The sequence below is a fragment of the Prosopis cineraria genome, unplaced genomic scaffold (assembly GCF_029017545.1).
Source record: "Prosopis cineraria cultivar Desert tree isolate PC_DT_omini unplaced genomic scaffold, ASM2901754v1 PC11, whole genome shotgun sequence".
Classification (NCBI taxonomy): domain Eukaryota; kingdom Viridiplantae; phylum Streptophyta; class Magnoliopsida; order Fabales; family Fabaceae; genus Prosopis; species Prosopis cineraria.
Window position 1 is genome coordinate 14,399,597 of NW_026555342.1, and position 12,959 is coordinate 14,412,555.

At 34.9% G+C, this 12,959-nt stretch overlaps 3 protein-coding genes across 11 annotated transcripts; 2 read left to right on the top strand and 1 right to left on the bottom strand.

The window, feature by feature from the left end:
* Nucleotides 1-845: 845 nt before the first annotated feature.
* LOC129285725 (tRNA (guanine-N(7)-)-methyltransferase) lies at nucleotides 846-3,463 on the bottom strand. Its single transcript, XM_054921580.1, has 2 exons — nucleotides 3,297-3,463; nucleotides 846-1,898 (listed from the first exon to the last, which is right to left on the bottom strand). Exon 2 carries the CDS (start codon nucleotides 1,867-1,869, stop codon nucleotides 1,096-1,098), a length of 774 nt encoding a protein of 257 aa, XP_054777555.1. The 5' UTR covers nucleotides 1,870-1,898; nucleotides 3,297-3,463; the 3' UTR covers nucleotides 846-1,095.
* A 94-nt stretch (nucleotides 3,464-3,557) lies between these two features.
* On the top strand, nucleotides 3,558-9,291 carry LOC129285723 (pentatricopeptide repeat-containing protein At5g39350-like). Of its 9 annotated transcripts, none has more exons than XM_054921575.1 (6): nucleotides 3,558-3,699; nucleotides 3,784-3,880; nucleotides 5,303-6,197; nucleotides 6,307-8,415; nucleotides 8,769-8,849; nucleotides 9,021-9,291. In XM_054921575.1, exons 3-4 carry the CDS (start codon nucleotides 6,187-6,189, stop codon nucleotides 8,294-8,296), a joined length of 2,001 nt encoding a protein of 666 aa, XP_054777550.1. In that variant the 5' UTR covers nucleotides 3,558-3,699; nucleotides 3,784-3,880; nucleotides 5,303-6,186; the 3' UTR covers nucleotides 8,297-8,415; nucleotides 8,769-8,849; nucleotides 9,021-9,291. The 9 variants fall into 9 exon arrangements, with proteins under 9 accessions (XP_054777550.1, XP_054777548.1, XP_054777553.1 ...); XM_054921573.1 differs by having other exon boundaries at nucleotides 6,109-6,197; XM_054921578.1 differs by having other exon boundaries at nucleotides 3,573-3,880; nucleotides 6,109-6,197; nucleotides 6,307-8,417; nucleotides 8,755-8,849; nucleotides 8,982-9,291.
* Nucleotides 9,292-10,220: 929 nt separating this feature from the next.
* On the top strand, nucleotides 10,221-11,686 carry LOC129285084 (agamous-like MADS-box protein AGL8). Its single transcript, XM_054920630.1, has 2 exons — nucleotides 10,221-10,420; nucleotides 10,876-11,686. The coding sequence occupies exons 1-2, from the start codon at nucleotides 10,223-10,225 to the stop codon at nucleotides 11,587-11,589; spliced, it is 912 nt and encodes a 303-aa protein (XP_054776605.1). The 5' UTR covers nucleotides 10,221-10,222; the 3' UTR covers nucleotides 11,590-11,686.
* Nucleotides 11,687-12,959: the final 1,273 nt, after the last annotated feature.

A 12,959-nucleotide genomic window follows, 5' to 3' on the forward strand; every position in this document is an offset into this window, starting at 1 on the left:
ATCAACAACAATTAACAACATAACATTATATATTTTTATCGAGTCCTACTTTTTCTAAGTCACAGGCATCACTTAGACTGTATAACACTTGGATAAACCTACATGGTTTTAATCTATATGCAGTCTCAAATGATTTTTATAGAAGAAATTAAATTTCCTAATGAAATATACATGAAGATAATATTAATTATGCAATCCTAGTTTAAAATAACTCATAAGTAGGCAATTATATATAGGGTACAAAATGATATAAATCATTGTTGTCATAACGGACCAGTTCAACAAGGAATCGGCCTATAGTATGGTTTGGTTACAGGTGTACAATTGAGAAACAGTAAACTGGTAAAAATCGGTAAAATTGTTGAAAAACCAGTCATAGTTAGTCAAGAATCGTTTTCTTCAATCTCAATAACTTAAAATTATGTTATTCTGTGTTTTTATTGTCTTGCTAGTTTTTCTTTATTGTTATAAATATTTAATGATTCATTGGTGATTTTATTTAATAATATAAGCTTATACTGATTTGATTAGATCATTAATGCCGCATACTTGTTGATATTGGTTACTTATAATGGACAATAAATAATTTCATTATAATGTTGATGCAATTGACTATAATTTTGGCATGTATGATAAGAATATGGTTAATTATTGTTTAATTTTTTTTATTTTTCGTATATAATCTTTAAATTTTATTATTTTAATTGACTAGTTGAACCATGATCTAATCACGATGAACACTTTCCCAACTGATTATCCGGTCCTGACAACATTGGGATAAGCTTCTCAAAGTTTGCTCTTGATGGAAAAAAAGATATGGAAGTAAATTTCTACTGGGTACATGATATTAAGAAATAAGTTTTTTATTTCAAAAAATTCCTCTTCAACTCAAAATGCGGAATGTTTTCTGGGAAAGTGGAAACATAAGATCAGGACAAATTGACGCCCAATCATCTTGATGTCACTTTGAGACTTTTGCTTTCTATAGTACAACCAGGTACAAAACATAGCAGATCAAAGATGGCAAACGCTGTATGATCAAATGAACTACCTCACTATCCAATTATCTGAATGCAGAAAATGAGGTTGAGCAGCCTAAGTCTGGGATGTTCGATCAGATAGCGCGATGCGCCTGTATACGGCTTGGAACGTTTGTCCTCCATTTCTAGCCACCTTTTGGCCTTCTTCAGTCGCAGTACTTAACAGCTTCACACATGGGTCGGCTTCAAGTTCTTTCTCAGTCAGGGCTTCAAACAGGGGGTGATTCTCCAGACATGACTTCATCCAGTCCCCAAGTTCTTCCACATCTGTTATTGTGTATATGATCCCACCAACCTCAAGAGCATAAGCATACTCGTCTAGCAAGTGTGGGCTAATTACACGTCGGCGATGATTCTTCTCTTTGAAGTGGGGATCCGGGAACAAGAAAAACATCTTTGTGAGCTGTGCTTTCTCAAAGTAATTAGGGATGTACTTCATGGAGTTCGTACGCACCACTGAGACATTCTGGTATTGTCCTGGATTTGCTGCCCTTAGAGCTAAAATGCGTTCCTTGACATATTCTGTCACCTTGTCTCGAAGTTCCATTCCAATCATCAGTGTTTCAGGGAAAAGGGTTGATAGACTGATAAGCAGTCCACCAAAGCCGCAGCCAATATCAGCAAACTGGATCTTCTTGGAGTTACTAGCTTGACCAGATGGAGGAAAAAGATCAGGGTAATGGAGGGAATAGTCAACATGACTAGGAGATATCGGCACAGGGAAGTGGGAGTCACTCAGTGGATTGCTGTGTGCTCGTGCTCGATAGAATCGCTTTCGAGGCAGTCCAGTTGATTTACTTATGGTTGAATTTACTTCAGTCCCGGGCATTTCTATATGTATATATATATATATTGAAACTGCAGGGTTGTAAAAACCAGACCTTCAGAATACAATCATTGTACTGATATTGACAAAGCTTAAGAATGTGGCAAAAGCTCCTTAGCACAGCAACAGGATGCATCACTTTTGATGTTATTTACATTCAATCACATATTAATCCACAGATCAGCAATGAAATGATGAACAAGTCAAGTGCAAATACTAATATGTGGAGATTGAATATCAAGACACTTGAGCAGTTGGGACCCTAGCTTTTAAACTAGGAAACATGACCATGTTTAAACTCTGGTCAAAATCTAGGCCGACATAAATGAAATATCGAAGTTCTATGACTTCATGTTCAATTTGTCGTTTAAACATGTTAAGCAGAACACTTCATTACATAAGAAACGTAGTTTCAACCAGACCTGGAGCATCATCCTAATTCCAAACTATTACATGTTACATTCAGCCAAACATTATGTCTCATCCTATTAGAAACCAAAAAGGAATAACACAAGATATCTCATCTATCAAGTTGTGTACACTCTACCTCTACAAGTATTTCATGAGGCAATCAAAATCAAGGTTTCTTTTACCAGAGAATTTATTTTGCCTTTTTGCCTTTTTTGTGTGTGTGTGTTTGTGTTTGTGTTTGTGTGTGTGTGTTCTGTAATCAAAATCAAGGTTAAAAAGCTCAAATGACAACTCTCTAATGGTAAGCAAGTTTAGATGAAGGAAAAGCCATGAATCTAACTGGCTTCAACTATGGGTGGCAAGCCTACGGCCACCAGTTCCACCATGCCCCATCTCTCTCACACCCCCAACCTCAGGATCCACAGGCAGCCCCAAATAATCAAATTATTAAAATAATTTTTTAAAAAGAATAAAATAAAATAGGATGCAATCGCAACAAGACCCAATTGCGAACAAGAATGGGGTATTTGAAACCAGAACCAGAATAAGGCGTCTACATACCAATTTACTTCAGGAAAAGTGTCTCACGTATAGCATATCATATTCTTCTAACGATAGAAAAGCACGTTAAGCCCCACATTTTTATAGAGACCTATGGTAAAGATCGACCGTAATTCAGAAAACAACAAAACTATAAGCAGGAATACCTAATCTTTTCCCTACCACCAAAAAGAGGGAAAATCAGCAAGAGAACAAAGAATGCAGAAAGAGAAAAAGCAGTTTAACAATATTCACGAAGTACAGGAAATGCTAAGAGAGCGACTGCAACAAAGAACTCCCAATGCGAAGAAAGTTGAATGCTCAAAGCACTTAGAAAAAAAACACACACACACCCCCCCCCCCCCCAATATTCGTCTTCGTAAAATTTAAAACTAAAACAAAACAAAAGAGAGATTAGTATGGACATGTCCAAAAGACAACCGATCAGAGATTTAAGATTCGACAATAGGAAAAGGCACCTTCGACTTCCAATTCAAGGGAGTAATCGACGGCGGACTTCGATAGACCGGCTACGGTGGCAACCTGGGTGTCGGCGGACTTACGGCTGCCCGAGAACGAGAAGAATGAAAAACGTAACCGCGAGGGAGATATCAAATATCAATCAAAGTTCAAAGGACCTCGAGGATTGAAATGAAGAACGCAGAACATAAGAAGAGGCCTTCTATTGAATACTACATTTTTAAAATAAGCCCATAAGTTTTCTCTATTTAAAACTGGGCCCATTATACAACTAAAACAAAACAGGCCAGAAAAGCTATGCTGCGATTGGCCCAACATGTGTATTGATTTTCCAGAAAACGATCTATATTCCGCCGGTGGCCGACGAGGAGAACTCCAGCAGTGGTGATCGGAGGAGATGAGGTCAGCTTCTTGGGATTTTTCAACCATGAGAGAGAACGAAGAGAGAGAGAAGCTTTTAAAGTTTGAAGGTTTGGAATTTTTCAGCTGATGCAAGGAAGCTGCCGTCTCAACAAGTGAAGGATTCGGTCTAAGAGGAAGCTTCCCACGGCTAACATTGACGGAGCTGAGGCATGCGATTAAGGTGAGATCTTTCTCTGTTCCACGGAGCCAAAGCTTGAAAATCATTTGTTGGGGATGCGTCGGAAATGCTCTGATTTTGGCCATTGATGTTGGTGTTTTGTTGAGTCTGAGTATGATGTTGCTAAAATTGGTTGCTTTGCCTTCTTACATCTTGAAGGATGAAATTGTATGATCATCACATTAATATTGACTCAAACACGATCTTCTTTTGAGTCAAAAGCATAGGGAAGCAAGTGCCATCGTAAAGGTGCTAGCAAGAATCAATTCTTAAAGTTTTGTGTAATATTCAGTGGCAAAGTGAATTTCTAGATGTGGTGTTGCAGCATTTGAGACGTGGTGTTGTTGCTTGGGTTTTGCTTTCCATTTCATTATGCTCGTCATATTTGGACTTTGCACAAGATGTTAACTAGGAGTATGCCATGGTGGCACATTTTGCCAAGATCTTTGTATAGAATGCTTCGTGAAGGTCTCCTTTGGTAAATCAGAAATTTTGTTTATTATTAAAGTTTGCAACACAATTTACAAAAAGTTTACCTGTCCTGGCTGCATATTTGATGAAGTCATTGATTCATGAGGCAAGTTTGACTTTATGTCCCCGGCATCAAAATTTATGTTTCTTTTGGTGCAGTTTTATAATTCATTAAATTTTATAAATTGAACTAATAGATTTTACCTTGCATGGCTGCACACTTGTTTGTGTCACGTGTTGACTGAAATGCTATGTCCACTAGAATGTGTGATGCTTGCTTTCGTTTCAATGTCATGACTTTCAATGGGGCTTGAATCCTTGCAACCTCTTTTCTTGTGGCTGATAGTGCCACAATCTGAACATTTTGTTGCAAAGCCAGTTCTTCTCATCTTAATTTTTCCTTTCTTTTCTTTTTTCGGATACTTTCTTCTTGGTTTTTTGTGGTCTGCCAGTAGGCTTTTTATATGGAGGTGAGAGTATGTCAAGATATTGATATTCTGTTGCGAGTGCTTAGAATCCCCTGTTATATTCTACTATAATTTACTCTAGCTGTCTAAGTCAGCTTAACTGGTAATTATCTATTAATGCACAGTGTGACAAATGGACAATCGTATAGTATGGTATGGTTTCTAATTGTGACACACAAGAGACATTTGGTTCAAAAGATACTAGATTACATGTAATTGTGTATAACATATATGAGCCTTTTCACGTAAGGAAGATGAAGGCTTCACAGATGTTATACTAGATTGTTTTGAATTATAATATTCTTGATTAAAAAGTATACTGATCTAGAGATTATTAAAAGCTTATTAGTTTATGTTTTTAATTAGGAGTTTAATTTTTAAATGAGATTTTCCTTTAAAACAGAAGAGTTTCTTACTTGTATTTAGCCCTAGATTTATATTGTGATTTTGTGGGTATTCATCTCCTCACTAATACTTTTTTGGGCAGTACATAGGAATAACCAAATAAAATGAGACAAACCAAGAAAAAGAAATAGCATGAGAAACAAATCCAAGAAGCAAACAAAACAGTGAAAAGCATGCGTGATCAGAAGACAAGTCCAGGAAGTTAATGCCAATCCCCTCCTCGCTTGTACTAAAATTTGCAAGGAAAGAAGGGGGAAAAAAAAATACATGTTGTTGCAGACTGACGTTCACACAAATCAAATAAGTTGCAGGCAGATTTTTGCACAGATCAAATACTAGGTTCTTGATGCCAAACGTGCAATTGTTCACCACCGAAATGTTGCTTTTGAATTAATAGCATAGTTTCTCTTAGGTTTTATTTGGGAAGTAGAATTATTTTAATTTAAAATTTAAATTTAATATTAACAGATTGGAGGCTGATAATGAGTTGGTTATAGCATACTTTGTCAACATTTAAATTTGCTTTACTAGTATTTTCTATTAATTAGATTAATGGTGTTATGATTGAAGAACTAGAAAGACACTTAATGAAATTAAGGGATGGTATTGAAACATCATATAAAGTTAGAGGACAAAAAGTGTGCTTTTGCTTTAAAACTATCTTCAGTTGTCATTCGTTAATAAATTCTTGAGGCAGTAAATGTTGTGTTTTAATGTCTCTGTTCAAACAGATGGCTTCTACTGCTGTGAGTCGGTTAATAAAATTTTTGCTCTATCTGATTTTAGCGGTTTGAGATTAATTTAGTTGCTTGCTTTCTGTATGTTAGTTAAGGTTATAACTTAGATCCTGAAACATCATTGTTTCTCTCATGTCTTGAGTCTTTTTAGGTCCTCGATTGCATCCATTTTCTTGTGCTCCAGGTTGTTTAGGCAGGCAGTTGGGACCAAGGCTTCTTAGTAGGGTTGATGAATCAGGGGTAAATTTTGCTTTATTTTTTTCCTATTAGCTTCAAATAGATTTCAAACAAAATTTTTGGATTAATGGTTTTCATCTGAATCCTTATGGTGATGAAAATTACGTTGTAGGAGAAATCAGTTTGAGATTTTTACCAGATCCTTAAGGAAGTATGCCGCAGCTCAGTTGCTTTCTAAAACTAAAGAACTACATGCCTGCATCATCATCACCTTTGGTCTTCTCTCCTATTCTTCCTCTAAGCTTTGCCCAATTCTTGCCACAACCTATGCGCAGTGCAATCACACCTCATATGCGCATGAGCTGTTTGCCAAATTGCCTCATCGAAACTTGTTCTCATGGAATATGATGATCAAGATGTATTGCCAAAATGGTCGCCCCTGTGATGCACTGAAACTGTTTGTTGATATGCTTGCTTCAGGTCAGAGTCAACCTGACAACTTTACGTATCCATTTGCCATCAAGGCTTGTGGGGACTTGTCATTGATTCGCATGGGTGTCGGAGTTCATGGGCAGACTTTGAAAACTGGCTTTGGTTTGGACCAGTTTGTCCAGAACAATCTGATGGCAATGTATATGAATTGTGGGGAGAAAGAAGCGGCACAGCTGGTTTTTGACTCAATGCAGGAACGAACTGTGGTGTCTTGGAATACCATGATTAATGGGTATTTCCGAAACTCCTGTGTAGGTGAGGCTTTGATGGTTTATAAAAGGATGAAGGATGGAGACGTAGAGCCTGATTGTGCAACAGTAGTTTCTATATTACCTGTTTGTGGTTATTTGAAGAATGTGGAGCTAGGAAGAGAGATTCATGCATTTGTGCAGGAGAAGGGGTTTTGGGGGAATATAGCTGTGAGGAATGCTATGTTGGACATGTATGTTAAGTGTGGCCAAATGGAAGAAGCATGGTCATTAGCGAATAGGATCAAAGAGAAGGATGTGGTGACTTGGACAACCTTGATCAATGGTTATGTTCTGAATGGTGATCCGAGACGTGCTCTGATGCTTTGTCACATGATGCAATGTGAAGGAGTGAAACCCAATTTTGTGAGTATAGCTTCTCTTCTATCAGCTTGTGCCAGTTTAGTTTTCTGGAACCCTGGCAAGTGCTTGCATGCATGGGCAATAAGGCATAAACTTGAGACTGAGGTTATGGTGGAAACTGCCTTAATTGATATGTATGCAAAATGCTGTCATGTTGACCGCAGTTATAAAGTGCTAATGAAAACCTCAAAAAAGAGAACTGTCCCATGTAATGCACTTCTATCTGGGTTCATACATAATGGGCTTGCAAGAGAAGCAGTAGAACTCTTCAAGCAGATGTTACTGGAAGAAATACCACCTAATGATGCAACCTTCAACAGTCTTCTTCCAGCATATGCTATTCTTGCTGACCTCCATCAGGCAATGAACATACATTGTTACCTTATAAGATCTGGATTTGTTTACTTGCTTGAAGTATCAAGTATTCTAGTTGATATATACTCAAAGTGTGGATATTTGGAGTATGCGCACAAGATTTTTGATATAATCCCTCTAAAGTATAAGGATATTGTTATTTGGAGTACGATAATTGCTGCTTATGGAAAGCATGGACATGGAGATATGGCCGTATCACTATTCAATCAGATGTTGCAATCTGGAGTAAAACCAAATAAAATTACATTCACCTCTGTTCTGCATGCTTGCAGCCATGCAGGGATGGTTGATGAGGGTTTGAGCATTTTCAAGTTGATGCTGGATCAACACCGGATTATCCCTTGTACTGATCATTATACTTGCATCATTGATCTTCTTGGTCGTGCAGGTCGACTCAATGATGCTTATGATCTTGTTGAAACAATGCCTGAAACACCTAACCATTCTGTATGGGGTTCACTTCTTGGTGCTTGTGTGATCCATGAGAATGTTGAACTGGGAGAAATGGCTGCAAGGTGCCTTTTTGAGCTTGAGCCTGAAAATACAGGAAATTATGTCTTGTTGGCAAAACTTTATGCTGCTGTAGGAAGATGGAGTGACGCAGAGAAGGTTAGACATATGGTAAATGAGGAAGGGTTAAGAAAAGCACCTGCTCATAGTTTGATTGAGGTCAGAAACATGTAAACTGGGCATGCTTTTGGTAGATTACCCTATCAGTCTGCTGCATTCTCGGCTTCGCGGAAATCTACAGAGTTCTGTCCAATGCTGAATAGCTTTAGAAGGCCCCATCAAATATATAACAGGTATTCCTTTAAAGATTGGGAAGCACTGTCTAACTGTTGCCATTACATATGTTAATTGTAATGGTTGAAATTGTCTGGCCATTTTGGTGATCCATTGTGTTGATACTCTGCTTTAACATGCAGAGAGTTGTCAGTTTTCTCCCTTCATTGGTACTAGAATTCGCTCCTGCTCCGTTGCAATTTCAGTATTTTGTGGAAGCAATCATATAGGATTCAAAAATAATATCTAATCATTAGGATAGCATTACGTATAATAATTACCTTTGAATTTGAGGTATCATTGATGATTTTTTTGGTGGCTTATATCTAAGACATTTATCGTCTTTCGATGAGAACAGGTTTGTTTCTCTCAGGTCTAAAGAGGCTCTTGAACATGCATCAATTGGTCAGTTATAGAAGAGGCATGTTTCTTGGAGATTGATATGATTGGAGAGGTAACCCCTTGCTATATGTAATTATTTAATGGAAGTAACATTTTTGCATTAAGAAGTTTTTTTTTTAAAGGAAAAAAATATGCTTTTCTGCTTTTAAGATTCACAAACAAGCCATATTTGTTGAACTTGCAGATAATCTAATAGCAAACTTTTGGATATTTTGCTATGCAGTGCAAGAACTATGCTTATGAATGTTAACATAAAAGATGCCAACTGTCCTCTCCTTCAACATCTAATGACTGGGTAGGCAGGCACTCATCTTGAAAGGTTGATTAATACCGGAGCTTTGTTCTCTCAAGGAAGTCAATGTGATAAATCTAATGATTTATGATTTTATAATTAGTCTTTTGCATGGTTCTTATCCACTTGATTTCTTGTTAAAGATGAATTTTGTGTAAGAATAAATAAATTCTATTAAATTAAATAATTCCAAATTCAATTATCTATTGAATTGAATAAAATCAAATAAAATTGACATTTAAAGTTAAAAATGAATAAATAAATAAACGATAAAACCAATTGCTACTAATTTAGATGCATCATTTATTATGAATTTAGAATTTCACTTGCAAAACGTTAACAATGTTATTGTTTTTATAAATATTAAAAAAAAATAGTTCACATCTATAGATTTAGAACTTCAACATAATACCAAACTATAAAAGAGATGATCTAAAGCTTATTATTATATTGATTGGAGAAATTATCTTAGAAAATAAAGAAAAAATAATAATAATTTGATCTTTGTCAGCTAACGCACGGTAGAGTAACTCTAGTCAAATATAAGACAAATAAAATGATTATTTGATGCCCATTTGTTGGAAATAAATCAGCAAGACAGGTCTAAAAGGAGAGAAATAAATCAATGACAATATATTTTAACATTAACTGGCAAATCCAATCGAGCATAAATACAATTCACGTTGAAAATATTTCAATAAATTAAAATGTGTAGAATTACAACTTTGAAATAGGTAATTTTTTTTATTCATCTAAGTAATATTGAAAAGATCAACCTGCAATAATCACAAAGCTTAAAAACTAAACATTGAAATTTTATTATAATTAAAATGTTTCCAACATCTTAAAATAATTGCATCGTGTGTTGGATAAAAAATAATCGCAGTGTGCCAATAATATAATCGACGTTGAGATAAAAAAAAATAAATTAATCAAGTTATTTTACCTATTATATAAACGCCATTATTATTGTTCGCAGGTCAAACTCATCAATAACATTAATTTAAATATGGTATCTTTTTCAAAATTGGTATCTTTTCTAATTAATGATAATTATGATAATTATTATTAAATTCGACTAACAGTGCCCATAACTAGATTCATGCTTGCTGAGAAAAAGTCGAGAAAGAAAGATGGGGCGAGGAAGATTAGCGATGAAACTGATAGAAAAAGAGAAATCCAGAAAAGCGACGTTTCAAAAGAGGAAGAATGGAATCATGAAAAAAGCTCACGAGCTCTCTACACTATGTGGTGTTGACTGTTGCTTGGTCGTCTATGGTCCTAACTCCGTCGACAACCTTCCTGAAATTTGGCCTCGAGATCCCAGAGAGGTAATATTACTGTGTTGTTGGGATAAACAACTCTTTGTTTCTTTTTTAAATTATATTTTGATCTCTTGTGTTTAATTTTTTATTTGTTGATAAAACCAATAAACGATGTCGGTGTTGACAATTTCAACAAAATTAAAAAAAAATGATATATCTAAATTAATCCGTGCTTTGGAAACAAATTTTGTTTGTATTTTACAAATCAAGTTGTCCATGTAGAATCTAAAAATGGGAAAGGCGATAGTTTTAACAAAATTCAAATAAGGTTAAGTAATCTCTTGTTTCTATCGTTAGAGATTGCTATGTATAAGTTTAAAAATAAAAGAATTTTTTTAAATTTATGTTTTTGAAGTTAGAAAATAGGCGGAATATTCATCTAATTTCAAGGTGAAATTAAGTTGTATAGATGAATCTGGAAATTATTATTATTATTATTATTTTTTTTTTTTTTTGAGAAGGTGCATAGAATCATTAAGAAGTATGAGGTCAAGATCGCTGAGAAAAGTCCCAAGAAGTACAACGTCATGGAGTTCTTCAAGGACAGGAAGAACAAAGTTGAAGCCGAAGCGAGCAAGCTTCAAAAGGAGAGGCTCCGAAAACTTTATCCGACGTGGGATTCCTCTTTCGACAGACTTGACGAAGAACACCTGAGGATGTTCGTCGCTTTGTTGGATTCCAAGATCGAAGATTGCAAGGGGAGGATCAACATGTTGAAGAAGAAGCGTTACATAGAGGAAAAACAAGGAGCAGAATCCTCACAACTCAAATCAACTTCAAATAACCGAAGCCATCTCAGTTTCATGCACAATAACACTACGTCGTTTCATCAAACTCTAGATTTCCCTCCCAAATCTGATGATGATGATCATCATCATTGTGTGATGATGCCTTTTCATCCGAATCTGATGCATCTGAATGATTCTGGAACACAGAATGAAGCCTTTGGTCCTTATGATCCCAGAGATTCTTGTCCTTCATCATGCTTTTACAATATTAATGGTTACTATCCTTATCTGCATCAGAATAATAATGTTATGCAGCATCATCATGAAGCAAATTTGCAGGTCCTTCAAGCTCCTTTGATGATGCAAGAATTTCAGACCAAGTACGGATACCATCATGATCTGCTTCAAGCTCATGAGATGTTCAACTGTATGGGCCAAAAGAAGTAAGAGAGTTTAATGCAGCAGCAACGTTACGTTGAAGCACTTGTTTATAACTTTCCATTATGTTGCTGGCTAGAGAACTGATTATTTAGCTCACAGTAAATTTGAGGATTTTACAGTAGTTAATTTACTCATGGATTTGAATAGAATGTTCAAGGGACTAAATTTTTATTGTCTATTGAGTTTATTTTAATGATATTTTTGTTTGTTTGGTCGGTGGAATGTTTATCATTAGATTGATCCAATTATTTAAAAAAAAAATCATATATATAGGAGTAAATCATGGAGATAATAACTCGTTGGAAAGGATGTGGATTAAGTTTTATTTAGAAAGTCTTTTGAAGACTCCACTTTTTTTGTTTATTTTACATTTATTCATTCATAAGTTCAGTAATTTGCATTGCAATATGAAGAATGAAGTTACAAATACATTTAGAAATAAAGTATATATGAGGTAAAATTTTACAAAATTATCTTCTAACGACGAGCCTCAGTCTACTGTTGGGGAAATCAATAATATATCTGTTTGCATAACACAGTAATGGCAGTGTCACTAATATAATCAACATCGAGTTCAAAAAAACATAATATAACATCGAACACATCTTACCTATTAGTATATAGGTGCCATTAGTTGGAAGAGATTTTGCCAATACTACTTTCGGTTTTTGATGTTTTGGCGTGATAAGATTTTGTTTTGGTGAAAAAAAAAAAAGTCTGATACATCATTGATAAGTCAAACCCATTATAGTATCTTTTCTAATTAATGCTGATAATGACAATAATTATTGTTCTATTTGACTAACATGTAGGCTGCCGTCTTTCTTGCAATATTACATGCAATGTAATATCGTAAATATATTTGAAAACATTCACATTAATAAAAACTAAATATCACTTTGGGCGAATTCTGGTATATATGTAGTGGAAGCCTCTGGATCCTTTTAACATATATCCCATTTATGAGAGTTTCTTTTTGGAGATAAACTGGACAATTTTCAGCGCATTGTACGGATTGTAATTAAGGAATTTAAAATAAATATTATTAATATAATTAATATCGGCACATTTAAAATGGTTAAATTTTCAAGAGTTACTCTATTCAATCATTTTTCTCTTAGATATTTCATTTGCACATACCTTGTTTTTATTTTTTGAGCTTACAGTGAAAAACCTATCTAAAAAATACTTGTTTTTAGGTGTTCGAGAATATTGACAAAAAAAAAATCTTTAGAATGCTCAATAACCTCTCATTTTTTATTACGTAAAAAAATTAAACATTATTTTATGAATTATGATATAAATTATATTTCTATAAATATGGATATAAAAAATCAAAGGGATCCCTCTTTTTGTTAATTGTATTCTATTCTTTG